The sequence below is a fragment of the Marmota flaviventris genome, chromosome 12, assembly GCF_047511675.1.
Source record: "Marmota flaviventris isolate mMarFla1 chromosome 12, mMarFla1.hap1, whole genome shotgun sequence".
Lineage (NCBI taxonomy): Eukaryota > Metazoa > Chordata > Mammalia > Rodentia > Sciuridae > Marmota > Marmota flaviventris.
The window spans coordinates 12,069,361-12,097,012 of NC_092509.1; the positions used below are offsets into that span (position 1 = coordinate 12,069,361).

General features: G+C 51.6%; 1 protein-coding gene across 1 annotated transcript in view; it reads left to right on the forward strand.

Moving 5' to 3' along the window:
- The first annotated feature begins 1,348 nt into the window (after nt 1-1,348).
- The window catches only part of Kcnk1 (potassium two pore domain channel subfamily K member 1), a 34,721-nt gene continuing 8,417 nt past the window's right edge, over nt 1,349-27,652 (forward strand). Inside the window, exon 1 of the mRNA XM_027948037.2 lies at nt 1,349-1,756. Coding sequence (XP_027803838.1) covers nt 1,402-1,756 — 355 coding nt within the window. The 5' untranslated portion in view covers nt 1,349-1,401. The remainder of the gene's footprint in view (nt 1,757-27,652) is intronic.

Genomic DNA, 27,652 nt, shown 5'->3' on the forward strand with positions numbered 1-27,652 from the left:
CCTTTGGTTAAGCAGGGAGGGATTATTTACTGAGAGTTAAGAACCACTGGTGAGTATGTTAGACACTTACAAAATGTGATTTTCTTATTCTAAATAATTGTACAATTCACTTTTACTTATTTTAATGCTTTTCCTGATTACAAAAACACAGCTACTATAGAAAACTTTAAAAAATATTTTAAAACACAAGAAATCAAAGTCACCTATATCCTCCACTAACACCTATGGGCAAGGGGTAGAAGATGGTTTTATTTTCATGCAATCTATTATGCAGAAATAATTCGGTTTTACAATGCAGAATGCAAATATTTTATATATTTGAGATTCTGTAGGATTTTGTATATGCTTCAGCATTCTGAACACATCTGTGGAAGCAGCCCCCCTCTTGAGATACCATAATTTTTCTGCTTTGGAACATCCAGAATGCTCCCGATTGGCTGCTATTTTATCCGTGTGTGGTAGACATCCAGATGCTGTATGCATGTGATAGAGATGTTTCAGGCCAGCCTCTCTGTACTTTCCTTAGCACACACACACTTCTTCAAAACTCTTGAGGCCTGCGGCTAAGTTACCTTTCCAGAAAGGGCCATGGTTTTTTACCCTTGCCATAAGGCAGCCCACGGACCCCCCTCAACATTTCCATCCCTGAGAAGAAGGACTTGAGAAGCTGCTGCTTCTGGTAGTTGGCACCTGGACCTCAGTTTAGCATAAAGCCTGAGGTCCTGTTCTAAAGATCAAGAGCTCAGAAACAGGGCCCTGTAAGCGCTTCCTTCCCGGGAGCCTTCCTGAGGGGTGTGTGGGTCCGAGGGGACTTGAAGGTGCTTTTCCGCCGGCGGTTCTGGTACTTCGCCACCACCGCCGGCTCCAGATGGACCAACTGTCTGGCCAATAAGAAGAGAAGGACAGAATCAGGCGCTCGCTATTTTTTGATGGTGGCTTTGACTAGGCGGAAATACGCGGGGGCAGGAGTCGCGGGGAGGGCAGCGCTTTGCCCTGAAGTGGCTCTGCCGCGCGCTCACCCACCCGGCGGGGGCCGACGGCGGGCGCTGGGCTGGGGCGCCGCCGAGAGGCGCAGGAGGCCGGACGGGGGTCGGGGACCGCCGCGGGCTGGGAGCGCGCCGAGGGCGGGGTGTCCCGGGGCCGCGCCTAGCCCCGCGCTCCGCCAAGTTTGCGCGCGGTCTCCGCCGACTCCCGGTTACCTGAGCCGGCGCCCACGTCACTGCCACATCATCTGGGCCTTTTATATTGCAAGGAAACAGGAAAGAGGGAAGAAAAGCGTCGCCGGAGCGAGCCAATCGTGGGCGGGCGGCGGCGGGAGGAGCGCGCGGGCCGGAGCGGAGCCCGAGCCGAGGGGCGGCGGCCGCTCCGGCCGGTCTGCGGCGCTGTCCTGGCGGCGGGAAGATGCTGCAGTCCCTGGCTGGCAGCTCCTGTGTGCGCCTGGTGGAGCGGCACCGCTCGGCCTGGTGCTTCGGCTTCCTGGTGCTCGGCTACCTGCTCTACCTGGTGTTCGGCGCCGTGGTCTTCTCCTCGGTGGAGCTGCCCTACGAGGACCTGCTGCGCCAGGAGCTGCGCAAGCTGAAGCGCCGCTTCCTGGAGGAGCACGAGTGCCTGTCAGAGCCGCAGCTCGAGCAGTTCCTGGGCCGCGTGCTGGAGGCCAGCAACTACGGCGTGTCGGTGCTCAGCAACGCCTCGGGCAACTGGAATTGGGACTTCACCTCTGCGCTCTTCTTCGCCAGCACGGTGCTGTCCACCACAGGTAGCAGGCCGCGGCCACCTCGCGCCACCCACGCGGCGCCCGCGCCTCTCCATCCCCCGCCCCCAGCGTCTGACCCTCGCTGGCCCCTTCTGCGGCCCGCCAGGGCGCGCGCCGCAGCGAGGTGGCCCCAGAGCGTGACTTGGTGCGACCGTCAGTAACTCCAGGGGAGTGGTTCCTAAGTAACTCCTGGGGAGTGGTCCCTCACCTAGGGCCTGAGTAGCTGCAGGGGCTACATCTCCCACGCTGTCTCTCGGAATACCCTAAGCTAGATCTCCAGGTGAACCGGTAGCATTCTGGCCGCCCAGCGGCTAGGGGGTGCGCCTGGTGCGGTCACCTTCCTCCTGACCTGCTCCCAGAAGGCGGAGGCCGCAGAATCTAGTAATGATAATTCTGCAGGCACCTTCAGGACTGTGCCTTCTCTTTTGATAACCATGCATAGATATTTAGGCTCTTAGTACCGGGAGGCAGTTTCCGCGTAGCCGAATGACATCACTCTGCTTTTGCAGGTGACCTCTAACAGGCCGATCTGGTTTCCTTCAGAGTAGGAGGAGGGTGGGGGAGTGGAAAGCAAGTGTCCGATTGCCCAGGAGCCGACAAAATGGGGCACCCTGATTCAGCAGTTATTTCAACTTTAGGTATGAGAGGTTCCCGGTCAACTTCAAAGCACCACCTCCTGCAGGGCTCAGGAATGGAGCAGGTCCTCGGGTGCACGGGGTGAGGTGGGAGGGGGCACAGGCCCCAGTGCCATCGCTGGGCTGGATTAGATCCAGGAAGGCTGTTTCCCCAGCCTTGGCCAGTGGGGCGCACAGTAGCGCTGAGGTAGAGATAGGTGTCTGCCCTCTGTCCAGAACCTCACAGGGCACCAGCACAGCCCCTTCTCCTCATTGAGATCAGCCTGTGAAGCAACCCGTTTTTGTGAGCACAAGGTCACCACACACTTTCTAGTTCCCAGAGTAGCTTGGAATGGGGGTGGGGGTGGGGCGTTGTGATTCCTCCCACTTTGTAATCTCCACCTCCAACCTTTACAGGTGGATCCCCTTGGGTGTGACCTCCTACCTCGCTGGACCTCCCAGCCTGTTTGTTCATAAACCCCACCCCCACCCCAGGGGCTATACCCAGTTGGTGGTTTTGGCAATTACTTATTAATGAGTGATACATAACAATGTCCGTGAAAAGCATGTAAAACAATTATTCAGAAGTCTGGTGTGAATTACTAAGCTGACTTAAATTTATCCTGAAATAGAAGTAGAAGTCTAGCTTGTGTTATGGAATATTAAAAACATAGCCTTAAATAAGACAAACCTGTGTCTCCCTTTCTGAAGATGGCCTCTGCCCTAGAGACTCTTTAATTTTTATTTCACCAAATGCTGCCTCCACTGTACTTACCAGCTCTGTCCCTCTGCCCAGGCAGAATTCACCTTGCCTTTCTGTTGAGATTACACTTGCGCTAGAGCAAGATCCCTCATTCTCTACAGAAGTCAGTATTTCCACAAGGCTACAGAAGTTCACAATGGGGTCATGATGCTGGGTACGCATGCTGAGAAGGGTGACAGCTCTTACTGTGTACCTTGCAGACATGACAGGAATGAGGATGCCAGGTGGAAAAGAACCCACTTGCTTTTCCTTAGGGTGGGGAGGGTTGCCCCTGAGTGGTGAAGCTCATGTATAAGCTCAATATCATACATCCTTAACAAAATGTCCAAAGTTAGTGTATATCTTGCTTCCTCTGGGAAATTCTTGTCTATTTAAGATGTGAGACATTCTCACACTTTTTAATTAGTAAAAAAAAAAAATTGCAGTTCCTGTAGAAAAGGCGCCAGGGACAGATGTCTTATCATTGGTATTCAGATGGCATTGGGGTTCCTAAGAAAGTCTGGATTCATGCAAAACAAGGGTTCATTTACGAAAACAGTGCAAGGGGCACTTAGGGACAAACCCAGTGAAAAAGGTGCCTCTTGGTTTGGAAAATTAGCAGGTCAATGAACTCTGTCGTGAGTACAGCCATTCTGAGTCCAAGGTCCTCCTCTGTTGGTTTTGCACTGAGCCCCTTGTTGGACACAGTCGACTGGATTTGTGGCAGAGGGTCAGGTCACTTTTAGATTAAAGCTGGTATACTTCATTACTAGGAGAATCTTCCCTGGCAGAGAGCCAGGCAGCTCAGGGGAGCCGGAACTGCTCCTCTCTCAGGGCACATGCTTCTCCTTGTCCCTCTCTTCCTTACAGCCCTGTCAGCTGCCAGCTGCTGCATAGGCACAGCCCAACCTTGTCTTGTGTGGAGTAGTAGTGACCGGCATCTCAAAGATGCTGTCCTCAGTCAGCCATTGCTATAATACAGGTCCGTCAGTGCCTTTGGGTCCCAGTCGTCTCATCCCCCAAATTCTGAGGCTCCATTTCTGGAAGGAACTGGGTGAAGTCTGCATGGTCTATTTGGAAGAAGCCTTAGCTTGGCCGGATACAGCAGTGTTTTTCTTCATTCTTTGCCAAGGACTCAGAGTATTTCTAATAATCAGTTTAATACCTCTTTACTTCCCCCTGTTGAGGGGAGAAGACTTTCTCCTCCATTGCCAGGTTCATGGCTGAGGCACCAATAATGAAGGACAGGCCGACAAGAGACATCTGTTTCAGTTTTACATGGCACCGGAGTCTTGGGTGATGGATAAGGAAGTTCTTTTCTTTTGGACTTGGTGTGGGTGGCCCTACATGAGTGTCATCCTTGGCAAAAGGTCCGACAAACCTTGCATTGCCTGCTTCAGGGGGGAAGAGTGAGGAGGAGGAGGTGAGGGCAGCCTTCCTGCTCTCTCTGGTGCCATGGTGCCGTGTTTTGGAGTGGCATGTGTTGATACCCACCACCCTTAATCCAAAAAAGACACAAAGACCTCTCCATGGGAACCAGATGAGAATGCAAGAAACAGAAGTTTCTGGAGGGAAGAGGGGCTTGAAAGCCAGAGGAGAAGACAGTATTCCCACCTGACTCACACTGTAATCTCTCCCGAGGATCAAGGACACGTCGTCTAGGTGATATTTGGGGAGTCAGATGTCATTTTATTAAACTCTTCTTTAGTAGCCACATAAGACTTTGAGCTGCATCGTTCATTCTGTATCATTCTATTTTCTATTTGTTCTTTTCAGATATACATGACAGTAAAGTGTATTTTGATATATCATACACATAGGGAGTATCGCTTCCCATCTTGTGGCTATACATGATGTGGAGTTTCACTGGTCGTGTGTCACGTGTGCACATAGGAAAGTGATGTCCGATTCAGACTACCGAGTACATCATTCATTCTTAAGAACCATATGTGGTATTGGTTTGCCACAAGTGTGCTTCTTGACTCACCCCCACCCTGCTAAACAGCCACATCCCGATGAGGGATGCTGGGTAAGATGGTGTTTTATTCCTACGCTCTCTAAGCGGTGGCTACCTTCTGCTGAAGGGGGATCCACAGGACACCCAGTCCATTTCTGTATTTGTAGCCATGGCTCCTTTCTGCAGGAGGCTCTCTGGTCCCTATTTGTGAAGAGATATTTCAAAACTCTTAAAAATGTGTCCAGTAAAGGAGCTTGTTTGGGTTTGTTTGGAGTGGTCCCTGATGTAACCAGATAGGGGGCTACCAAAACAGGAGTGGTTTTCAAAAAAGATGTAAGAAAAGGTAAAAGGGGGTGTGGTGTGCAGGATGGATGCATGGTGTTTGAACTGTCAGTTAGAAATGCGTTTTCCCATCAACACAGATTTCTGGAGCTATTAGAGTAGAGCAGGGCTGAGCTAACCACAGCTCAGTTCCTGGGCCTGACCTGTCCCCACTGCCTGTGTTTGTGTGGCCTGAGCCAAGAATGGCTTCTGTGCTTTCAAATGGTTGGGAAAATGTCAAAGGAGCAGTAATATTTCCTGGCATGTTAAAGTTTTATGACAATTAAATTTCATGGCCCATAAGAAGTTTTATTGGCCTGCACCACACCCGAGAATTTGTGTCATTTGTGGCTGCCTTCCGGCTACTGTGGCAGAGGTGAGTAGTTGTGATGGAGACCAGGTGGCCTCAAGACCCAGGACACGTCCTGAGTGGGCGTTGGCAGACCCAGCGTGCTCCACTGGGCGCAAAGCTCCTGGGAGCCCTAGGGTTGTTCTGCCCACATGTCACTCCCTTTGGCACCTCCTGCAAACAGTGTTGCTTCTCCAGCTCAAGAGGGGTGCAGCACACTCAAGAGGGGTGCGGCACCTGAACTGTGGGTCCCTCACCAACAACTGCTTCCAGAAACGGGGTGGTTATTACAAGTGTCACTGATTTGGGGGCAGATCTGTGACAATGCCTTTTCTGTGGGCGATAAAGCTGTGTTGGCATGGATGATCTTACCTAAAACGTGGAGAAAAAGGACAGTGAAGAAGGCTGAGCAGAGTCCACCCGAGCCAGGAGGGACGGGAAATGGTGAGCGCAGCTTCTGGCCTTTCCCCCAGGAGAGCCTGGGCCTGGATGCGCCTTCATGTTTACTTCTACATGTTGCCCTGCGTGGGTTTCAAGCCCATGGATGACTCAAGAGGAAAAGCACAGCCCCGGGGTGCAGGTGACAGGTGATGGGGACAGGCAGCTTGGCATCCACACAACTAAACAATGTAAGACATATTCTTTGCCCCTCTCGGGTGCCAGACTGCAAGTGCATGCATCGTCTTCCAGGTGTGCAAGGAGTCAGTGAGGTGTGGCCTCCATTGTCCTCCCCTCTCAGGGGTGGAAACACAGACCTGATCTCCATGACCCCTGACAAACTGAGCTGGCATTGGCTGTGTTTCCAGCAAGTTCATGGCTTGAAGGCCTGACCCCACATGGCAGACCATGACTACATTTGAAGGCAGGGATTTTAAAGAGGAGATTGACTGAGAATGAGGACCATGTTCAAAGGCAGCCATCTGCAAGTTTGAAACAGGCCTCTGAAGGAACTCAACCTGCCCACACCTCTACCTCCGACTTCCAGAACTAGGAGCAAATAAATTTCTATTGTTTAGCCACCCCATTGTGGTGTTTTGTTATGACAGATCTAGGGAACGAAGCAAGAGGGGCTCAGCTATTTTTAATGGTATGAAAAAAATAGATATAGGAGCACAAGAAACAGAAATTTTAAGTCTTTTTACTATTGCAAGTTTCATATACTGTACATAAGTAGGATGTCACCTTGGCAGAGCTAATGGTTGTCGATGTCCTTGACCCATTAAGAAAAGGCTTCAGCATGCTTCTGCTTAAGTCATAGAAGTGTGCAATACACTCTGGAAGCATTTCCACCCAGTGATGGTAACAGCGAGCGGATTCAGTGCTTGAATGTATAAACCCATACTTGTCTATGTAACAGCAGCTCTTGAATATTTTGAAGAGCTTTTTATCCCCCAAACTACAAACTACTGTTTTCTCTACACCTGTTTTATAGCACCTGGAACATGCTGTAACAATTATGGATGGTTATACCTTGAAATAAACTAGGCCTTTGCTTTTAATGGCCTGACTGTAACTCTTGTTAAGAACAGAATCTTCCAATGTGCAGTGAACCTAGCCAGGCCCTCAGGACACACTGTCCTTGAATGGTGGTGTGGGCAAAACATCTATGGGCTATGAGTAGCAGACACATGTAAGGTCAGAGCATATGAAATTGCTCATACTCAGTGTGACCTATAAAAAGGGCAACTCCAGATGGCCCGGCCGACTGCGAGGGTGGTTTTAGGGACAGATGACGGCTGCATCGAATGCTCTTTTTGGCATGGTTGGAGTTGCAGCTGGCTAGATTTTATTATTGAGAGACACCCACTGATACCAGTTACAGCCATCTATGGAGCCTGTTCTGTGTTTCCATTGCTTGTTCCTGACAGGAGATAAAGGCCTTGTCAGAAAGCATGCAGCTTTGAGGTGTTTTCTCAACTCCCATGACCCTGCAGTCCCTGGACTCAGTTTGGCTCTGACTTCCTGTGGTCTTTCTCTGTAGTTCCTAGAGAAATGGTGTTCTCTCAGTCAGCAGCAGGTACAGGCTCTGGCCCTGACCTGACAGTGGAAGTGAGGCAGAAGAGGGATTCAGGGCCACATAGCTTTTCAGGAACATGGACTTTCTGTTCCTGAAGCACTGCATGGCCCTCATGCTGGTTGCTTCCCAGTGGCGTCCGGGTTCCCTCTCTTCCATCTGCAGAGCAGACTTGGTTGCTATATGGATGAAGCCTAATTGGCTTCTGTTGGACACTGGCAGGTTTTAACTTGGTGCTGTCTGTTTGATCTCAGATCAGAGTCTGCCTTTCTGCAATTGCATCTCTGACTGGAGCTGACTTCTTGGTGCAAGGAGAGCCTGCCTTCCCACACCTCCACAGGTGTGCTTATAGCACTGGTACCAATTGAAGGGTTCTCTTGTTCAGATCTTATAGAAATCCAAACTGGCACTCCCTGAGCCATCAAAGCCCTGCACTCAAGTGCCAGTGACTCTCAGCTCTTTGTGTGCTCCTATGGCCCAAGCATCAGCAGTTCCCAGCAACTAGTGTCAACAGCTCTCCCAGCCATTTCCTGGAACTCAAGGCCCCCCCTCCCCTGAGCAGCTTTCGTCCAGTTCCCTGATACTCTCAGGCTGTGGGGCATTCTCAGCAGTAGTAGCCCTTGGTGCTACCAGCTCAGGGCAACCAGTTCAGCCTGCTCTTTCCAGGATAAAGATCATAGCAGCTGTGGAACTCATCTGAGCCAGGCTTTGCTGTGGATCTGCTGCGGCACAGGAAGGCAGTACCTAAGATGGGGTCCCAGCCTGGCGCAAGACTGAGGAGTGTGCTCCTTTTATAGCCAGCAGTGGTGGGTCTAGGCATGTGCACAGCCTCCTCAGGCTGTCTGCCAAGTCATGGCTCTGTACTGCTCCACCAGATTGGGAACGGTCAAGGAAGAGGGAGGCATCCAGAGAGGCTGCAGGGAGGGGTCCTCAGGGATTGCCACAGGTCTCTCAGAGGTGCTGCAGCTAGCCAAAGTGAAGTTCCCTGGAGCCATTGCAGGGCACTGGACATGGTCATAGCTGACTAGAAGGCATCTGGTGCAGCCATAGCTGTTAAAGGTGGAAGTAGAGAATGGGCCCTTCTCTCTTGTCTCTACACTGTGGGGGCTTTAGGTGGAACGTTCACCAGGCATTCAGAGACCCGGGTACTGCAGAGTTGGTGGAATCATGGCTGGATTCAGAAAGAAAGCCAAGACACGTGCAGGCCTAAGGCCCGAGTGTGCACATGGAGATCAGTTGGAGGCTCCTACTGATATGAGCCAAAGCTCCAGGGCCTCACACATGACCCAAACTGTACCCACTGGCTCAGGATTCTTCTCAACTCAGGCAGAAATCACAAATGGGTCGAGTGCAGCTCCTTAGTGTTAGCAGCTCCAAGCAACAGCAGCTCTCAGCTAGCGTTAACAGCCCTCTCCAGCCAGCAGCTGTGGGATGCTTACAGAAGCCAGAGCTAATCCCTACTGTTCCCCAGCTGCTGGCCTCCCTGTTACCAGCCCTAGGTGGTGGTCAGCCCCCTCAAGAGTTCCCAGCTCAGTGCAGCCAGCTCAGCCTGCTCTGAGAAACCAATCAAGGTGGAAATCAAGAATAGGCAAAATACAGCCTCCAACAGAGGCCTCCTTAGGACCTAGGTTGCAGTGTACAACAGAAAGCAGCACACACGCTGCTCTGACGGGAAGGGAGGCTGCTTCTGGAGACAAAAAGGCTCACACAATGGACTGCGCACGTGCAATGCGGCTGCCCACCCCCAACTTTTGCTTAGTCATGGGGAGGGAGGGGGTCCTCACAGAAGGGATTGGATGCAGCTGAAGGGCTGCAGAGGGCAGAGGGGCAAGTCGTCTGGGATGACCAAAGTGGCTGCAGACACTCATGACAGCTGTGGCTGTGAAGATGGACAATGTGAAAGATGCAAATACCACTTGGGAGCCGCAGACCCCTCTCTTCAGTCTCAGCCGAGCAGTTTACTCAAGTTGAGGCCTCTGTCCCCTTTCTGCTCACTTTGTTGAGGTTTCTTGAGGTTTATTCTGGCCTGGTTCCGTTGTTGGTCTGTAGTCCACTTGCCAGTGGAGCAGGGAGGCAGGAGAGGCCATCTCCAGGAAGAGCTGCCCACGGGCGGGGCCTGCTGCACTAGGGGTGCAGGACCCTGCCCAGGGCCTTCCCCAGGCCCCTTCCCAGTTCTATTTGCCCTTTCTCCCAAGCACTCAGTCTTCTGCCTGCTGGTCCCCTCACTTCTTGAATGCCACCCTGTGTGGAAGTAACCCGCCTTCTGAGGACATTTCTTCCCTCATCTGAGATTGTCTTGTAACATGAAGAAGGCTCTAAAGGAGTTGTTCATCTGTAACGTCATTGCCTTGCTGAGGAAATAGGCCCAAATTGCTGAGATGACTGAAGTATTCACCTGTGGTATGTGAAGGCCTCATAGCTGTGTCCAGCATGGGAGACCCTCCAGGGTCTTCGGGGCAGAGGCCCTCTTCCCTCCTGCACATCTAAGGAGCATGTGGGCTCCCCAGGCACTGAGCTGGGCCCTGGGTTATATCGCAGTGAATGAGAGGAATGGTGCTTGCTCTCCTGGGAGGGGCTTCTGGTGGGAGGGAGATGCTGCCAAGGAGAGAGCCTGTGGCTGGTACAGTAAGTTAGCCCTGGGGATGGGAGCCAGGGAGAGTGTGCTTGGGGCAGGGGTGGGCACTGGCATTGCAGCTTGTGATGACCCCAGTGGTCTACATGGCCTCTGTGGCCATGCCCCCGTCTACTGAGGAGAAGGCAGGTGAGAAGAGGGAAGGAGGGACATGCTTGGTACAGTTGTCTAGGGAGCTGTGCGTGAGGACAAAGGCTTGACTGGACAGCCCAACCAGAAAGCCATCACCACCAGGGGCTGAGCAAGAGCGCCAAGAGGCGGTGCAGGGCAGGGTGTCAACATCCCAGGCCTTGGAACGCAGGTGGCTTTCCAGAACGAGGCGGGAAGCAACAGCAGGTCTGAGGGACGAGGGGATCCAGCCAGTTGCTCTAACAGGTGGGCCCTGGCAGGTGTAGGAGGGACAAACAGAGGAACACAGGAACCCGGATGAGCCTGGGACGTGGGAGCCAGCTGATGGCAGAACCTGCAGGGTGGGCGGATGGAGTGGGTGTGAGCTGTCAGCAGGAGTCTAATCAAGAATGACGCCGCAGGCAGAGTGCTCTCCACAGGTGCCCTGGCAGTAGAAGAGTCTGGTGCTCATCCTGGGCCTGTTGGACTCCGTCCCACTGGGGTGGGCCCGGGTTGTGTGGGGGCACACGCAGCTCAGAGGGGTGTTGTGAGGGCCACGCTTGGACGGTGACAGTGACTTCTGCTGAACAGTGTGCTGTGGGCTCGCAGTAGGTCACATGTCTCAGTTGTCAGTGCGCAGACTCTGAAGGCCTTGGGGGGATGATGGGTAAATGGTGAAGAAGGATTTCAGGTGCAGGACTTGAGGTCTCTGGGCTACTTTCCTGGGTTGGAAACATTTATGATACTGTTAAATACTTCAACTTGTATGCTAAGGAAGAGTAGCTAAATGGTGCTATTAATTTCTAATGTAGTATGACATAAGGCTTTGTACGAAGCTGAAACAACAAAGAGCGTGAGTATTTGCTTCATATTTTATAAGTTTACCAGTGGAATATTCAATGTTCATGCAGGGATTCAGTATAAAATATACATTATAGAGTGTGCAAAGGATGACAGTAGATATCTCCAGCACATTTCTTTATCTTATTTTTTTTAGTGGTTTTTTTTTGGAACTGGGGATCATACCCAGGGCTTTGTGAATGTGAGGCAAACACTTTGCTACTGAGCTACATCCCAGCCCTCCAGGACACTTTTTAGGAGTAGCTGATATTAAATAAAGTCACATGGAAAGAACTTACATGGTTTCTGTTTTTAGGAAGTCAATAAGGCAAACATAAATCTCTTTTTCACAAGAGGTGCCGTGGGGGACGGTGAGGGAGGGTGTCCGCTCCAGACAAGCACATTTTCGGTTTCAGATTCTGTCACTGGTGGGAGGTCATCTTGTGTCTCCAGGGAGAGTGCCTGCCACTGTTCCTGTCTCCTTGTGCTGCTTAACTTGAAGGTTTGCAGACGCGGCTCCCTCCCATCCCTGATGATCTGATGATCTGAGCACCCTCTTTTTTTTTTCTCAAATACTTTGTTCTAGATGCAGCCTCAGCTTGTGACGAACCAAGGAGAGGGAAAGTGAAAGGCTTTGAGCTAGAATTAGAAGGTTCAAGCATTCTTGCCAGTGCAATTTGTCAAGTGCTTGAACACTGGTCACCAAGGCACTCAATTATTTAGAGACCAGGGTTAGGTGGCTTAAGTTAATTAAAGAAGCTGGAGAGGCTGCTCCAGCCTGCCTCCTTTTGGGTGTCGGAGTCAGATGGCTCCTGTGGTATTCTGAGTGGCTGAGGGCCCCCTCACCTCCCACCTGCCGCCCAGAGCTCTACTGGTGCCTTCCCACAAGAGCCTGTCTCCCGCCCACAGGAGGCTCCCGAGGTGCCTGCCCTGGGCATGGGCGGATGTGGTCCCCAGCAGCAGGGGAGGAGCTGTGGGTAGGTGAGCAGCCTGCCACCACGCCACCACGCCAGCCCACTCACTCCTGGTGCTGCACACAGAGCTAGAGGAAAGAAAATCACTAAAATTAAAAAAAAAAAAACCCACACACAGCAAAAGCAACTTCCTGGTCGTAGCTCACAGGAGGTGAGCTGACGCCAAGGTTCCCCACCCCCCACCCCGGGCACTCTGATTGAATACCTGCTCTGATGAGGGTGGCCTGGGGAGCCCAGGGATCCTGTTTGCACCTGCCCATGTGGTTTCCTCTTATGCTTCATTTGAAACTAGGTTTTGTGGTGGGTTTGTGTGGCCTGTCTCTCCTTGTGCCCAGGCTGTCCCCTGACCCAGTGCAGGTGGACTCTGTGGAGTTTCCTCTGCCACCTGGCCTGTCCTTGCTGTCAGTCACTCCGGGGAGGCAGAGTGAAGTCAGTGAGTCTCCCTGAAGGGACACTCTCAGAAGTCCAGCCTGGTGTCCTGAAGTGAGATTCGTGGGTTGCTTTTAGGGAAAATGTATAGTTCGGCTGTACTGAGTGTCCTGCAGGCCAAGTGAGGGACCGCAAGTATGGAGCACTGAGCTGGACCTGGGCCAGCTCTCTCGGGCAAGTCATCCTCAACCCAAGCCCATCGGCAGCATCTGGACCAGGCGGGGCCGGGTCAGATCCTTGTCCAGCTTGAGCGTTCCTGATCCTGGGTCTTGGGAGAGCATCCCGAGGTCGGCCCTGCTCTTTCCAACAGGTGAGGCTACAGAAGAAAATGCTGTGCAGGGTGACCCTGGGCCTAGGACAGCTCACCCCTGGCCAGGGACCAGGTGAAGCAGGGCACTCTTGGACAGCTGTGGGGGTGCCTGGGCCTCTGTGTGGAATTGTGTAGGTCCCTGGCAGCCTCAGCAGGACTTGGAGGCAGGAGGTGTGAGCTGTAGTGCTCGGGGAGGCTTCACGGAGGAGGCAGACTGAGGGGACCAGCAATAAGGCTGAGTTTGGGTGGGGTGGAGAGGCGGGCAGAGGCAAGTGAGCACAGGGGCATCACTTGGCACAAATTCCCACAGTGGAAATGGGCTCGTCTGAGGAGAGAGTGAGGGTGCCCGTCTCAAGAGCCACCAGGGCAGGCAGTGGCCAGGACAGTGTTGGTGGAGGCGAGGTGTGCATCAGAGTTGGCGCCATAGGGGCTTCCCCGGCTGCACTGTGACACGTGGCCTGGACTGGGTCCCCTCAACGCCAGGCTCCTGCAGTCATTCGGACTTGAGGGGCTTGCACCAACAACAGCTCTACCTGGCTGAAGGACCTGGAGGAGGTGAGGACAGGGTTGTGGGAATGGAGGAGCTGTGAGCAGACTGCCCGCCAGAGCCCTTGGTGGACCTCAAGGGGACCTGCAGTGTAGGCCCAGGACACAGTGGACAGGGGTTTCACGGCCAGTGGTGTGGGCGGCAGTAGAGCGTCTCTCAAGGCCTTTGCCCTGCAGTGTTCCCTCACCTTCCCACGCCCGGCCGTGGGCCAGACCCCAGTCTCTGGGTCTTCTGGGGCACCTATAAGGAGGTTGTGTAGGGAGTGGGTCACTACCAGAAAACCCCACAATCCAGCCATGGGGTGAAGAGGGGCTTGCGCGTGCAGAGGGGCTCGTGGGTGATGAGGGGCTGATCGGGTGATAAAGGGCTATGGGTGGGGCCTGAGGGAGCCATATTGCCAGCCAACTGTTTCTTGGCTGTAAGTAATTTATTTTTGTCACAGTGAAACCTCAACTAACAGTAAGACCTCAGCTCAGCCCCCTAACTTGGTAGCTGAGATGTGACTTAATTGAGCGTTCTTTTTCTCCCGTCTGTAGAAGCAGCACAGTGCTCTGAACACAGACCTTGCACTTTGTGATTGCCCAAGATGGTTTCGCAGTGTGCGGGACTGAGAGCCAGGATGCCTAGCGTCACCTTGGCTGGAGACACGGGACCCCGTGGGTCTTGTTCAACAAAGGTGCTGTACAATCGAGGAAAAGGCACTGCTCAGGATGTGTCTTTACACTTACAGTCTTTGTCTTTTTCCTCATTGGGGGTGAAACGTTTTAAAAACTGGCCCCATGATCACATTTGTAAAGTCTCCTTTTCTTCTTGCTACTTTATTTGAGAGGTATGACCTCAGTGAACGAGTGCCCTGTTGAACTTGCTTGTGTACGGGCTGCCCGTGCACCAAGGTCTGAGAGGTACTGGTGTGGGGACATGTTTGCAGGGCAGAGTGAAGCTGACGAGACTTGAATTTCTTCAAGAGCTGCCTGGGAGCTCTGGGGACTCTCCAGGAGCGTCAGCGTCGGACACACTCACATGCTGCGTGTCTGACTTTGTGACATGGTCTTTTTGCACATGTGCCCTCTGAGCAGTCAGAGCACTATAGACCCTCGGTACAGCTCACAAGAGGTGGAGTGGCGGCATTTCCAGAAGACTTACCTAAACTAGAGTAGGCTGCAGTTGTCCCTATGACGGTGTCACGCTGGCTTGCACCCTAGTTCTGCTCTCCTGGAAAGGGAAGGTCCAGGCCCGGCCTCTGTCCCTGAGCACCATGCCCAGTCACCGCCTGCCCTGCCTGTATGGCACTCTCTCAGCTGATGCTCAGCGCTCCCCTTGCTGCCTCATGCAGGGCACTGAGAACATGAGGGTTTCCCGTGGGAGGCGCCCCTTGCTGAAGGGGTGAGGTCTGCGCAGCTGTGGAGGGAAGAATGGGAGCCCTGCTCGGGAAGGTGCTGGTCCTGGGCAGGAGCGCAGCAGGGCTCTCCCTGCTTGGGGAGAGGGAGGTTGGAAAGCCACGGTGCCCTCCATCTCCAGTGCTGTAGAGTCGGCCTTCCTGCTCTGCCCTCTTCTGTGTGTCTGGGAAGGTCACATGTACCAGGACACCCAGTCAGAGAATTTGTTTGATTTTGAGCTTTTCCTACCTCCCCTTCTGTCCTCATCTGGACATGAGGCTGGGCTGGGCTCAACCTGTGCTCTCAAAGAAACACGTCCACCACCCCTGGTCCTCAGGCTTGTCCTGTATGGCCCCCAGATAACACCAGGTCTGCTTTTCCCTGGTAGGTGATTCTCCATTTCCCATTAAATGCAGAGGTAGGGGGACGTATGTCAGCCAGAAACTTCAGGAATGAGGCTGTCTTCTACTTTGGTCCCCTGTGGCCCAGGCCAAGGCCAGAACCTTACTAATTCCAATGGAGGTCTCACAGCTCAGCCCAGCTGCAGTGGGAACCAGACGTGTCCACCCACGATGCCTGACCAGGTGCACCTGCTGGGCTCTGCCTCTCCTGTGCTGCTATGCTAGTTGGTGAAGCCCTGCTTCGGGCTTTGTGTCCTCTCAGTGGGCAGAAGGCAGCTGGCCCCAGAGCTTCCTAGTGCGGGTGAATGTGTGCTCTGTCCGCCAGCTCTGGGACTCTTGCTGTACCCAGAGAGCTGCTGCCCGACCTCACGATCTCTCTGATGTGTCCTGTATGAGTTCACTTTTACACAGATACAGTTGTCCTATTTTCTTTTTTTCCTCTAAAGATATTGACTCTAATTTGAAGCTAATAAGTTATGAAGTACAAACAACCGAATTGCTTGATGATACCAGTGAGAATATGTTATGAGTGAGTTTGGTCAGGTGGGAGACCACGTTAATTAATGGATGAGAGACCTTGGGGTCCTTGTTTGGTTACCCCAGTAGCCCTGGCTTTCATTCACTCGGTTTTTATCAGCTGGTGGTCACTGTTGAGGTCCAGCGTGGACACTGCTGCTGGTTCTCCTGTGGGGAACGTCCTGCCTGCTGCTCAGAATTCAAAAGGAATCTGGCTAATGACTCCAGGAATCACTGCCCCTTGCTGACCACGGCTGCAGGCCCCTCCCTGGCCATGGCTGCTCTTCCTTCCTGGGATGGGGGCTCACTGGCTCTTGAGGATTGGCACTCTGGTGCGTCATGGTGGGGTCCGTGCCTCCTTTCCCGAGCCTGGCCTGCAGCTGTGCTCTCTCTGTTTTCCTTTCTCATCAGGTATCTGTGATGCAGTCCTTGGAGCTTTGTCTTGGGCGCTTCCCATCCTGTACGCCATGGTTCCATGTACTGACGTGGTTGGTAGAGCGTCCTCCCCACCCTCAGAGCCCGCATCTGCCTGTCACTCTGCGCCAGGACACCCCCCTTGGCCTTTTAGAGGCCAGACTGCCAGGACTCCCTCCTTGGCTACCTTGGGCGTGATTCCTCGTGTCATGATCAATCAATCAGCCACACTGTGTGGATGCTGGAGAGGGACTGCACACACACGCAGATGACCCATGGGTGGAAAGGAGGTTATAGGCAATCCTGCTCTCTTCTGTGACCCTAAGAAACCTAGTCCTATGTTAGAGGAACTTGACACATGCCTCATTCTGATAGGTGTGCGACAAAGTCTAAAAACCTATGTATTCATAGTGGTGACTGTTGGAGAACTTTGCCTCTGAGTGCGGCGGTAAGTTCTTCCTGGGGCATTTCCATGAGGTCAGCACCTCAGCAGAAGCCCGGTTAACGTAACATTGTTGGGAAACGTTGGTAGCCCAATAAAAATGCCTGTTTTTCTGAGGGATTCAAGAACTATTGTCAAATCTAAGAATATTGGCCTTATGAATCTCTGCGAGTGGCCAACTTTGTAAGATGGAATCTGCAGCCCTACTGTCAAGTAGGATGTTCTGTTGAGAAAGAGAACCGTGTTGCTGGTTTGTCTGACATCTAGGCTAATCCCCTGGAAGTGTTGGGTTCAAAGACAGTCTGAGGACCGGGGGAGTCTTGGTGGTTCCGTCTTGTCCAGGTGCTTGGAGACAGCTCTGTTGTTCTCCAGGCTGGGCTATTAATGGAGGCCATGCAGAGCCCTGACTGGATAGGAAGCCCTGTGCTGGCCCACGGTCAGTGCCAGGTGGGAACCACTTCCTCCTTTAGCGTGAGGAGGGGAGCTGAGGCTGTTCCGGGTCCTTGGGGAGGCCGTCTTTCCAGTGACTCATTTATCATCACCTGGCTGTGAGCAACCGTGGAGGCAGGTGCTTGGTAGTGGCAGTGAACAGGAATGGACCTGCCCCGTCAGACTTCCGGGTGCCCAATGGCTCTCGCTCACATTGCCTCCTCTGATTGTGACTGCAATCATGGCTGGCAGACCCTCATCATCCTGTTTTCCAAGCGGCATGTCTGTTCTAATGGGAGGCATTGGAAGTGGCAGGATTGGGACTCCACCCCTGTGCTCCCAGGCTGGGCACTTGGAGTCGCAAGTTTGGTGGCTGCTGCAGTTGGGTCTGGAGTGCCCCAGAGCCTGTGTGTGCAAGCCCTGGTGCCCAGCTTGGTGCTACTGAGAGGGTCTGGAGCCTTAGGAGGGGGGCCCATGACCTGCCTGCAGACCTCCTGAGGCCCAGCCTTTGCTCCATGGGCACAAGGAAGGCAGCTTGCCCTGCCTTGTGCTGGCACTGGCCCAAAACCAACAAGGCCAGCTCGCCATGGACTGAAAGCTCCAAAGCTGTGAGCCAAAGTAAACCTTCGTTCTTGGTAAGTTGGTCACCTCTGGGTTTCTCATAGTGACAGAGTGCCAGAGAACAATGGCAGTGTGAAGGAGAAGCAGGCTTGTGGGGCGACTGCGCCCACTGGAGCAGTCGGCCACTCTGCTTGGTTAAATGCTCACCGGGGAAGTGTCTGTCACAAAGGACCAGGGGCTGCACTCTCTGGGCGCTCGTAAGGAGGAGCCCAGGGAACCCACTGATCTCCTGAGAGGAGGCAGATGCGGAGACCTGTCTGCCCGCTGCCCGTGGAGGCACAGGGCCTGGTTTGGCCGTTCTGCCCAGACAGAACACTCTGCCACACACACGTGACTGCTTCTCTCCAAAGCTCAATGGATATGTTATCAGCCTGACTGTGCACAAGGCTTCTACCCTTGGCCCAAGTCCAAAAGAAGAAAGAATGTTGAACTTTGAGTCATTCTCTGGTGCAAACTGCCCGTTGTTTAGGCCAGCTTTTTAAAATGGAGTTCTCATCATAGCTAAAGTAGGTGAGTACCCATATTTCCTTCCTTTTTAGGAGCTATTTTAATATTTTGTTAATAGCAATTATCAGTTTGTGAATGGAAAACGTATAGTCATTTCCGTGTAAATGTTTTGAGGGTGAACAACCTGCCTGGATGGGAGAATCGCTGAGGGTGTGTCTCCCCAGCATGGCTCAGCTAACAATTGTGTTGACTGTGAACCAAAAGCCACACAGGTACCTGAGTCCCCTCTGCGCCTGTCTGCTGGGCCATGAGAGGAAGGAGAGCAGGTGCCGTCCTAGTCCTCAGGAGCCCCAAGTCTACCCCAGGACAGTTTTTGCTGCTTGTACTTTGTGGTTGAACAAAGGCAGAAGGTTAAGCCAGCAAGGACCACGACTGTTTTTACGTGATGTGTGATGCTTTACATACGAGTTGTGGATGAGCTCATGCACTCTGCCAACGTCCTTGCGTAGCGCACCCTGGGGCACCTGCCGTGTGTCAGGCCGGTCTCCAGCTGCCGAGAAGCAGCAGGACACAGTGTGGACTAAAGCTCTCACTGTGAAACATTCATTCTAGAAGGAGGAAAGATACTGACCAACACAAGTAAAGAGGATATAAAATACATCACATCGAGTGACTGCTTGCAGAAAGGTGAAGCAGGGCAGGGAGACAGGCCTCCATTCGGGGCATGTCCTATGCCAGGAGGTGCTCCGTGTGCCTCTCTGAGCTGAGGGCATTTGAATCAAGACCTGAAGTTGGGGGAATGCCAGCAAGGTGTGTGGGTAAGATGACCGTTCTAGGCAGGGTGGTTGCCTGAGCAAAGGCTCTGTGGCATGGAGGCAGCTTCTGCTACTTTCCCAGGATCCCTTCTGTAGGTCCTGGAGCAGGTGGAACATCTCAGAAAGTCCCATCCGAGTTGCTAAATTGAAGAGGAGAAAAACAGTTTTCCTCAACAGTCATGGGTTTGCAGCTGAGAGAGATTCCTGCAACAATAAAAAGATCAGCAAGAGAAAATTAGCAGGCTTACTGAATGCACAGCACACACCCTAACAGAAATGTCACTCCATGCTGTGGCTTAGGGCCTGCCTTAGGCAGTATTTCAACAAAAGAACAATGCCTTTAGGGAAGTGGAAGGACAAAGGAGAGCTGTCCCAGGCTTCAGAGGCAGGAAAATGAGGGAAAGTACAGTCCCGGCAGATGCCTCTGGCCCCATCTCCAGCTGACAGGGAGGACCTGCCCCCAGTCCTCAGGCAGGGGGGACAGAGGAAGGTGGAAAGGCCTTTTGTCCTTGTGAATCTCTGGGGATTAAATAGAGGACAGAGAGCTTCCTGGCATTTGATTAGCATCAGTGCAAGGAAATTTATTTTTCAAGGAGAAATATTTTGATTTCTGTTAATCAGCTTCTTGTTAGTGTAACAAAATACCTGCAGTAAACAACCTATGAGGAGGAAAGGTTTATTTATATATTGGGTACTAGTGGCACTTAACCATTGAGACACATCCCCAGCCCCTTTGATTTATTTACTTTTTAAATTTTGGGACAGGGTCTCACTAAGTTGCTTAGGACCTAAGTCGCTGAGGCTGGCTTTGAACTTGCCATCCTCCTGCCTCAGCCTCCCTAGCCTCTGGGAGTACAGGTGTGCATCACTATGCCCAGCAGGAAAGGTCTGTTTTGGCTCAGGCTGTGGGAGTTTCAATGCATGGTCACTGGGTCCCTTGCTTTGGGCCTATGAGGCGCCACATCCTGCAGAGAGTGGAGATGGAGCTCTCTCCTTGGGGCTAGGAACTAATGGGAGGGGAAGAGAGGAAAGGGCAGGGTCCCACTACCCCTCCAGGGCACGCCCTCCAGGATCGGACCCTCCACTGGGCCCCACCTCTTGAAAGCCCCACTTCCCAAGAGTGCCTCACCAGGCACTAAGCCTCTAACACGAGGGCTCTGGGGACCTTGAAAACCCAGACGGTAGCAGTTTCCTTCCAAACATACACAGTGGGAATTCTGCATCTGGGCACAGTGAGTCAGAATGCAACGTGGCTTTGGAGACTTCTGGATTAAGGGTAAATCCAATTCAATCATTGCAGAAGCAAGTAATTCAATTTAAACGGTTCTATTAGGTTGATGGCCTTGGTACTTAAGCCCTAATGGCGTGATTCTCAGTGAGAAGGGCAGGAGGGGACGTGCGGCTGGAATAGTAAGTACCAGGCATTGTGGCAGTGCCATCCAGGTGCCTTCACACCTGCTCCCTGGTGTGGAGGGCGCAGTGTTCCTGAGACCTCAGCTAGGGTGCCTGCTGCTCGGTGCTGTTCTCTGGAGTGACATCGTCCCCCACCTCTGGGCTTTCTGCCCACCAGGCCTGCCCTGGGGTTCCTGAGACCCAGAGGTGAGTGGGGTACAGTGCTAGTAACCAGGCAGCTTGTATCTCAGAGAAATGAGTACTGGTAACCATGGTGCAGGTCACTGATAATGTAGATGATGTTCAGCTGCAATAAACAAAATCCCAACTCACAATGGCTTAGGCCAGGGGAGGGCTCTGTGGTTTTCTCTTATCATTGGAGCCGGTGGTCAGCAGCTGCAGGTGTCGAGGTCACTGCCTGCCTCTGCCTCTTCCTGGTGCTGGCCTTGTCCTCATGGCAGCCTCACATGGCTACTTAGCTGCCGACCTACAGTGGTAAAGGCGGGAAGGGACCAAGTCTCCCACACTGTGGCTCCCCAGCAGCTCTGAACGACTCTCGCTTTACCTCTGGGTCGTGGCCACTCTTCCCTTCTGGGGAGACCAGAGAAGAACAGTGTGGATACCCAGCTCTGTGGTAGAGACCAGTGAGGGGAAGGTGCCGTAGGCCGCGGGCATGTGAGCATGGAGTCTGGGGCTGGGGGCCAGGTTGGGAGGACAACGTGGGCAGCCTCTGGGACAGGAGTCCCCTGTCCCTCTCCTTTGCTAGCAAAACAATGAAACTTCTTTTTCCTTTTTCTCCTTATTGGATTGCATTGGAGACAAGGACCAGGCTTTCAGCAACAATCGGGCTGTGAAACCTGTCCTACCTGTTTACAGAAGGCAGGAGAGGAAGGATGGGGTGAGTGTGGGCTGCCCCTGGCGCCTCGGATCCAAATGGCAGAAGCAGCTAAAACTCTCCAGCCCTTGCCCCCTGTGCAGAAGCTCTATGTGGCTAGATTTGTAGCATCATGACTTGTGACCCTTCCAGGCAAAGCATCTGCAGCTGCCTGGCCCCCCGGTCCTGAGATTAGGGTGTCAAGGGAGATGCAGTTGGGGCTGAGGCTAAGGGAGAACTCTTCTATCTAGGAGATTATGAAATCACAACTAATCTGAGGATTTAGAATTGAGTAGTCACCCTTGGCTTTATCCATAGTGCCTGTGCTCTGCTTTCAGTCTAGATGTGGGAAAGTACACTTCTAGTACCGTCTGTACAAAGGCAGGATTTCAAACATCAAAGAAAGCCTCGCATTTCCTATTAGAGGAAATGAAAAGCTCTCCTGCATCTGCATTTCATAGTTTAGCAGTTTTGACTCCACTGGGCTCACAAAGCTCAACTTTGTAACTTTTTATTGGGAACAGTGATTTCCGAACATACTGGAATTCCTGAGGAGAGCAGGCTGTGCCCTGCTGAGCAGCTCCATGATGCTAGACACAGTTCCAGGCTGTGACCTCCCCGAGCTGCTCCAACTTGTGGAGCCATGTGCCATGAGCTCTCCACCCTGAGTTAAGGTCTGAGGTGGAATGGCTCTGTACCTTGTTTGCACAAGTAAACAACCGCCATCTGCCTAGCACAACCTCAAGGCACAAACTGATAAAGAAATTCATCTTTAAATGTGACCATCTGTGAACTTAGTGAGTTAATCAGAAGCGCGTGGATGCCTGAGTGTACGGAACTCAGATGGCAGAAACCAGACCCGTGAGCTTATTGAACACCCCAGACCACTGAATGAAGCTCTCCCATACCTGAGACCCGTCACAAAAGGAGCACCCTGAGACTCCCACCCTGTCGACTGCTCATTCATCACCAGCCTTGCCCAGGAAAATTACCACCGTGAGGAACACCTGAATCTCTGTCCTTGGGGTTCAGAAGAATTCAGCTTCTCCTGCCCATGATGTCCATGCACAGCCCACTCCAAGCTGACATCTCAGGCTGACACTCCAAGCTGATACTCTGAAACTGCCATCTGTTCAGACCCTGGTCTAAAATAATTTCCTGCACTTTGACAGCTCTGTCCCCTGAACAAGTTCTCATCTGACCACCTATAGTGACTCTGAGTCACACCTGCTCTCTGCCTTTGCTCTCAGTTCAGCCTCCTGGACCTCTGTGGCCGCTTAACCCTTTCTCAGCCTAGATAGAGATAGAGATGTACAGAACTCTCTATTATTTATGTGTATATATAATGTGTGTGTGTAAAGTGTGATGTGTGACTTGAGTGTTATAAGTATTAGTAATTAAGATTGTGTTTGAACTTGTGTTTGCCCAGCTTGTGACTAGCAGGGGATCCATAAGTACTCAATGACCCACCTCCACCCACAGTAGAGCCTGGGAATTTATTGTTATTTAATAAATTCCGACTATTTGGAAAGACACAAATATGTTTGGTCTGCCCGAATGTGTCTCACTCACAACAGTCCACCTCGGGGACAACTTATTGAAGTACCTAAGCATGTGAAGCTCCTACATTTACCACAGGGGGCTTGACACTCGTGCCCTTTTCCTTGTAACATTCCACCTAGCAGAGACATTTCAGAAGAGGCCTCTAGCTCTCACACCTCTTTTGTCATGGGAATCTGCTGTTGTCCACTCTGGATATGTGGTTTGTGGTGGATGGCCTCCATATTGGGTCAGTTTACAATGCGGGGAGTAGGACCTAGAGAGGAAGAATTTGGATTTTTTTTTGGAGGGGGATCATTAGTGTCCTTTTAAACTACAGTCAAAGTCCTTATATCAGTCTTATGTATCAGCTTATTGCCAAGCATTTTTGTGACCAAAGGAAACCGTAAATAAACCCTCCAGCTTCACTTGCCTGGAGATGACTTTAAAAATCACTGATTCTAGTGTTATGCACTGAGCGAGATTAGTCTCCCACTAGCTGAGCTGTAGATGACACTTCTGATGGAGGCCACCTGACAGGTTCAACCTGTTGTCTTCTGCCATCTCCCCTATTCTCTAGGCAAAGATGCCTTTTGTATCTTAATGATTAACTGCAAGGTTAGCTATTCCTGGGAAAAGGAACTAAAAAAAAAAAAAACACATCATAAACCTTCTAATCAGTAATTTATCTCTAGATTTACAGGGTGGGGGGAAACATATGGTATTCTTCAGATATCATCAAAGTATGGGCCAAAGTTTGCTAATCCTGTTGCTTAACATGAAATGATGTTTAGCTTGCAGGGAAATATGTTTATCTGAAGAATTATAGAGACTGGCCCAGGAGATGAAATCAACTGTTATCTCAAGGATATTCTAGCAGAAGAGAAAGAAACACAGGCCCTTGTCAATGAGGAGTCTGTTCACCTTCCTGCTCATTGTCCCCTGCTCCCCATTTCCCACTTTATAAAAGCGCCGTGTGTGCTCCCTATGGTGGAGCTTTGAGGATGATAGCCTCTCCATCTTCTCAGGACTGGCTATTGAATAAATCTGATTTTCTCCTCACCAATTCTCATCTCCCAAGTATTGACTTTTGAGTGGTGAGCAGACGGACTTGAATCCAGTAACGTTATTAGGCCTTTAATTGTGTCAAACCAAAGAAAGCTCTTGAGACTAAGGGACCTCTGACAACAAAGGATTTATCCAGCCATTACAGATGCTAGCCAGAAAGAAAGGACTGAGTCCTGGGACAGGTTCCCACGTCTACCAGTAGCAGGGGGAAGCAGTCATTGGGAAATGTCCCCCAGTATGGAGCTGAGAGCATTTGCATGAAGTCTGAGGAAGGAAAGAAGTGAACCTACATTGGCTGTAGGCAAGCTGGGCGGGTAATGTTAAGACAGAACAAAGGACAGGCAGTTCCTGTAGGTAAGGGAAGATGGAGGCTGAATTGGGTCTGGGAAGATGGAGACTGCCTCTAGGGGATTGAAAGGCTAACACCTCTGGAGCCCTTCCCCCCTCCTCCCCCTCCTCCCCCTCCACCTGCTAATGCTTACCTGCCTACAGGGAACTATTCCCCCAAAAGGTTGCTACTGAAGCACTTTCTGGGCAGCCCTTCCCCTATTTGGGCAGACAAGGAGAGGCACCCCTGGAGGGCTTCCTTCTTATCTTTCGCCTCATCTCCTGGCCACTGGTCACTTAGTAGGATGGGGAAAGGAGAGGGGCAAGATAAAGGGAGAAGGAGGGCAGGAGAATAAAGGGATTCTAAAATGTATAAAAGGGGCAAGACACCCCACTTCTTTGGATACCAGCTCTGGGGCACCTTTCTCTGCAGAGGAGTTTATCTCTGTTCTATCTTTAAATACAACTTGCTTTTTATGCTTGCCTTGGTGTTTCTTGGGTGGTCAGTCTTAACATCTGGGGAAAAAACTTGGCCCTGACTGATTTTCATCCCCGGTGGTGTCCATGTGAAGCAGGAGGCCTGACAGGAGGGTATCTCGTGAGGAGAAGCTATCATCGCTCCTAGATTTGTTGAAGTTAATAGTCATGAAATATTAAATCAGGGTGTAGTGGCACTGGTGGTGACAATTACGGGGTTCAAATTGAGGTTTCAACATAAATACTCTCCATTGGTCCCACTTGCAGCTAACTAACTCTCATCTCTTCCACCTTCCAGCATTTCTAGTGAAATTGAGGATTTCTCGGAATTTTTCTTTATCAATTTTTTAAATTTTTTGTAGTTGTAGGTAGACAGCATGCCTTTATTTTATTTGTTTGTTTTTATGTGGTGCTAAGGATCGAACCCAGTGCCTCACACATGCAAGGCAGGTGCTCTGCCACTGGGCTACAGTCCCAGCCCTTCTTTATCAATTTTTATCAGACACTGTTTTGATAGCTTCTAGCCATCACTGTGGATGATGTCGTGAAAGGCTTGGGAAAAACTGAACTGTGTACAGAGAAGAGATGGGAGCATGCTGATGGCATCTAACTAGCATGCCCAGAGCCGGTGGCCAAGCTGAAAGAACCTCCTTCAGCTACCTGTCTGCAGCCTCCGTGGAAGCCTTTACCTTCCTGACACACCACAGGCACTGCAGCTACACTCACTGCCACACCTGGACCCCTCTCTTTGGTCCTCAGAACCCCTGCACGAGGCAGGAAGTGATGCTACTAGACCCATGTCCATCTGTTGACCACTCGACTTGGGAGACGCGAGTGGGTGGGAAGTAAATCAAGTGTATTGAGGGTAGCCCTGAGAAGAGAAGAGGGGCTGCCATCCCTCAAACAAAGACTGCCTCAGGTACCCAAGGGCTTTCCTGGGAGGAAAGAAGATGCAGGGAATGATGGGCAGGAGGCTGTGTGCTGAATGGGGTCATCAGAGCCTGGCCAATCCCTCTAATTCTCTAGATAAGCATTTTATTCCCCTACAAGTTCAACATCATTTTATTTTTAATTAGAAAGCAAGATTAGCAAGTCCTTGGCTCACACTTGGATGTTATCTGAAGAATGTCATCTGCTCTGGGCTCTGAAAACCTGAAGAAGGATTAGTGATGAGGGGGCTTGGGCTCAGTGTTTCTCTTGTTTCTCTTCCTGCAATATTTGGCTCCAGCAGTCAGTGTACCAGTCGTCCCAAGGTAGTTTTTTTTGAAATTCACAACAATGGAAGGAAGAGAAGGGGTAATGTCATCAGGGGCGACTTCCAAAGCCGACTAACCTCAGATGGGGTGTCTAAGACACAATGGGACGCTGTGCCTGCTGTTCCAGTCATGTTCCCCAGGATGATCCTCGGGCCACACAGCTAGTAAGAGGCAGAGTCCAGACTCAAGTTTAGGAAATGTGGTTCTCCTGGGAGGCCACTGGGCTGGGGCGGCTCTGCACTTTAAGTGCCCTCTTGGATAACAGACTAGCCAGGAATAGACTGTCCGCCAACTAGTAACCTGCTTCTCTGACCAGTCAGAAGTGTTTCCTGTCCTGCTGCTACAAACCCTTCATAGACGCCCCCCTCGCCCTCTGGAGGAGAGCGGGCCACTCGCTGAGTGGTGCTGCCCCAGTGAACCACTGGAAGCTCAAACCAGCACTTCAAAACGTAAACGTGCATGGTTTGTCTTTTCTCATCATCCCGTTTCCTCCATGTGCAGCCTTACATGTCCTTTGTTCCAGGAGCCTCTGCCTCCGAAAGGTGTGGAGGTGTAGGTGCTGCTGACGTGTTTCCTCCCAGGAGCCTGATTCCCTGTGGGCAGAGGCATACAGCTTCCCTCTGAGTCCTGGGGCAACTGACAGCTTTTGTCAAGGCTGGGCTCTGGCCCACACAGCAGCCCGTGTGTGGAGAGGAGAGCTGGTGGGAGGGAATGGGGTTCCACTGCAAGTCAGCTGATGCCAAGATGGCCAGAGTTTTGTCCTAATGACCACTTCAAAAGAATTCAGGTGTGCAGAAGGGTTTCTGAGGAGGAGAGGAGGGTGGAGGTGGATGGACAGGAAAGATGTATGCTGGCTGAGCTGGGAATCCAGCCGCGCTATAGTGTGTCACCCAGGGGATGTTTTCCCTGCTTTTCCATCAGAAGGTTCCTGGTTCCTGTGATTAGTGATGACTTTCGTCTCCTGCACAGGTTGCAATCCTTCAATACACACATTATTTTCATGCAAGTTAAGCGCTATTCTTCTTTTAATGAGAGAACAGTATTAGCAGGTCCTTGGCCCACACTTCATGTTACTTGGAGACCACCAGGTGTTCCAGTTTCTGAAAAATGAAAGATTACTGATTAGGAGGTCTGGGGACAAATGTTTTTCCTCTTTGTCTCCTTTTCCTGGAATAACTGACTCTTAACATTTCGAGCATTAAAAGTGGGTTTTCTTAGAAGTTGAATCACTGGGCAAAGGAATAAAACAGAAAAACTTTACAAGGGGCAATTTTGCAAAGTGAAGCTCATCTTCTACATGGTGGCATAAAACAAATGGAGTAGCCATTGTCACCATCACACCTTTACGTGACATGAGAATTGAGGATGCTTAGCTTTCTGGTCTAAAGTTAGCCTTGCGGTCATCACAAGAACCGTGTCAGCTATTTGCAGGTTTGGCAGGAGATGAGTGGGAACGGCGCAGTGGAAATTTAGCAAATAGTACGTGATGCCTTCATGTCTTCCACATTTGCTATTGACTTTGGAGCTGCTCATGTTCCCAGGGGAAGAGAAGTTTCAACCCTGAGTTGTCAGTTTCTCCATGTCTGGGAAATGCCGGCTGCCTCTGTGCCTGGGGAAATGCCTGTGGCCTCCATGCCTGGGGGAAATGCCTACTTCAAGTAAAACCCT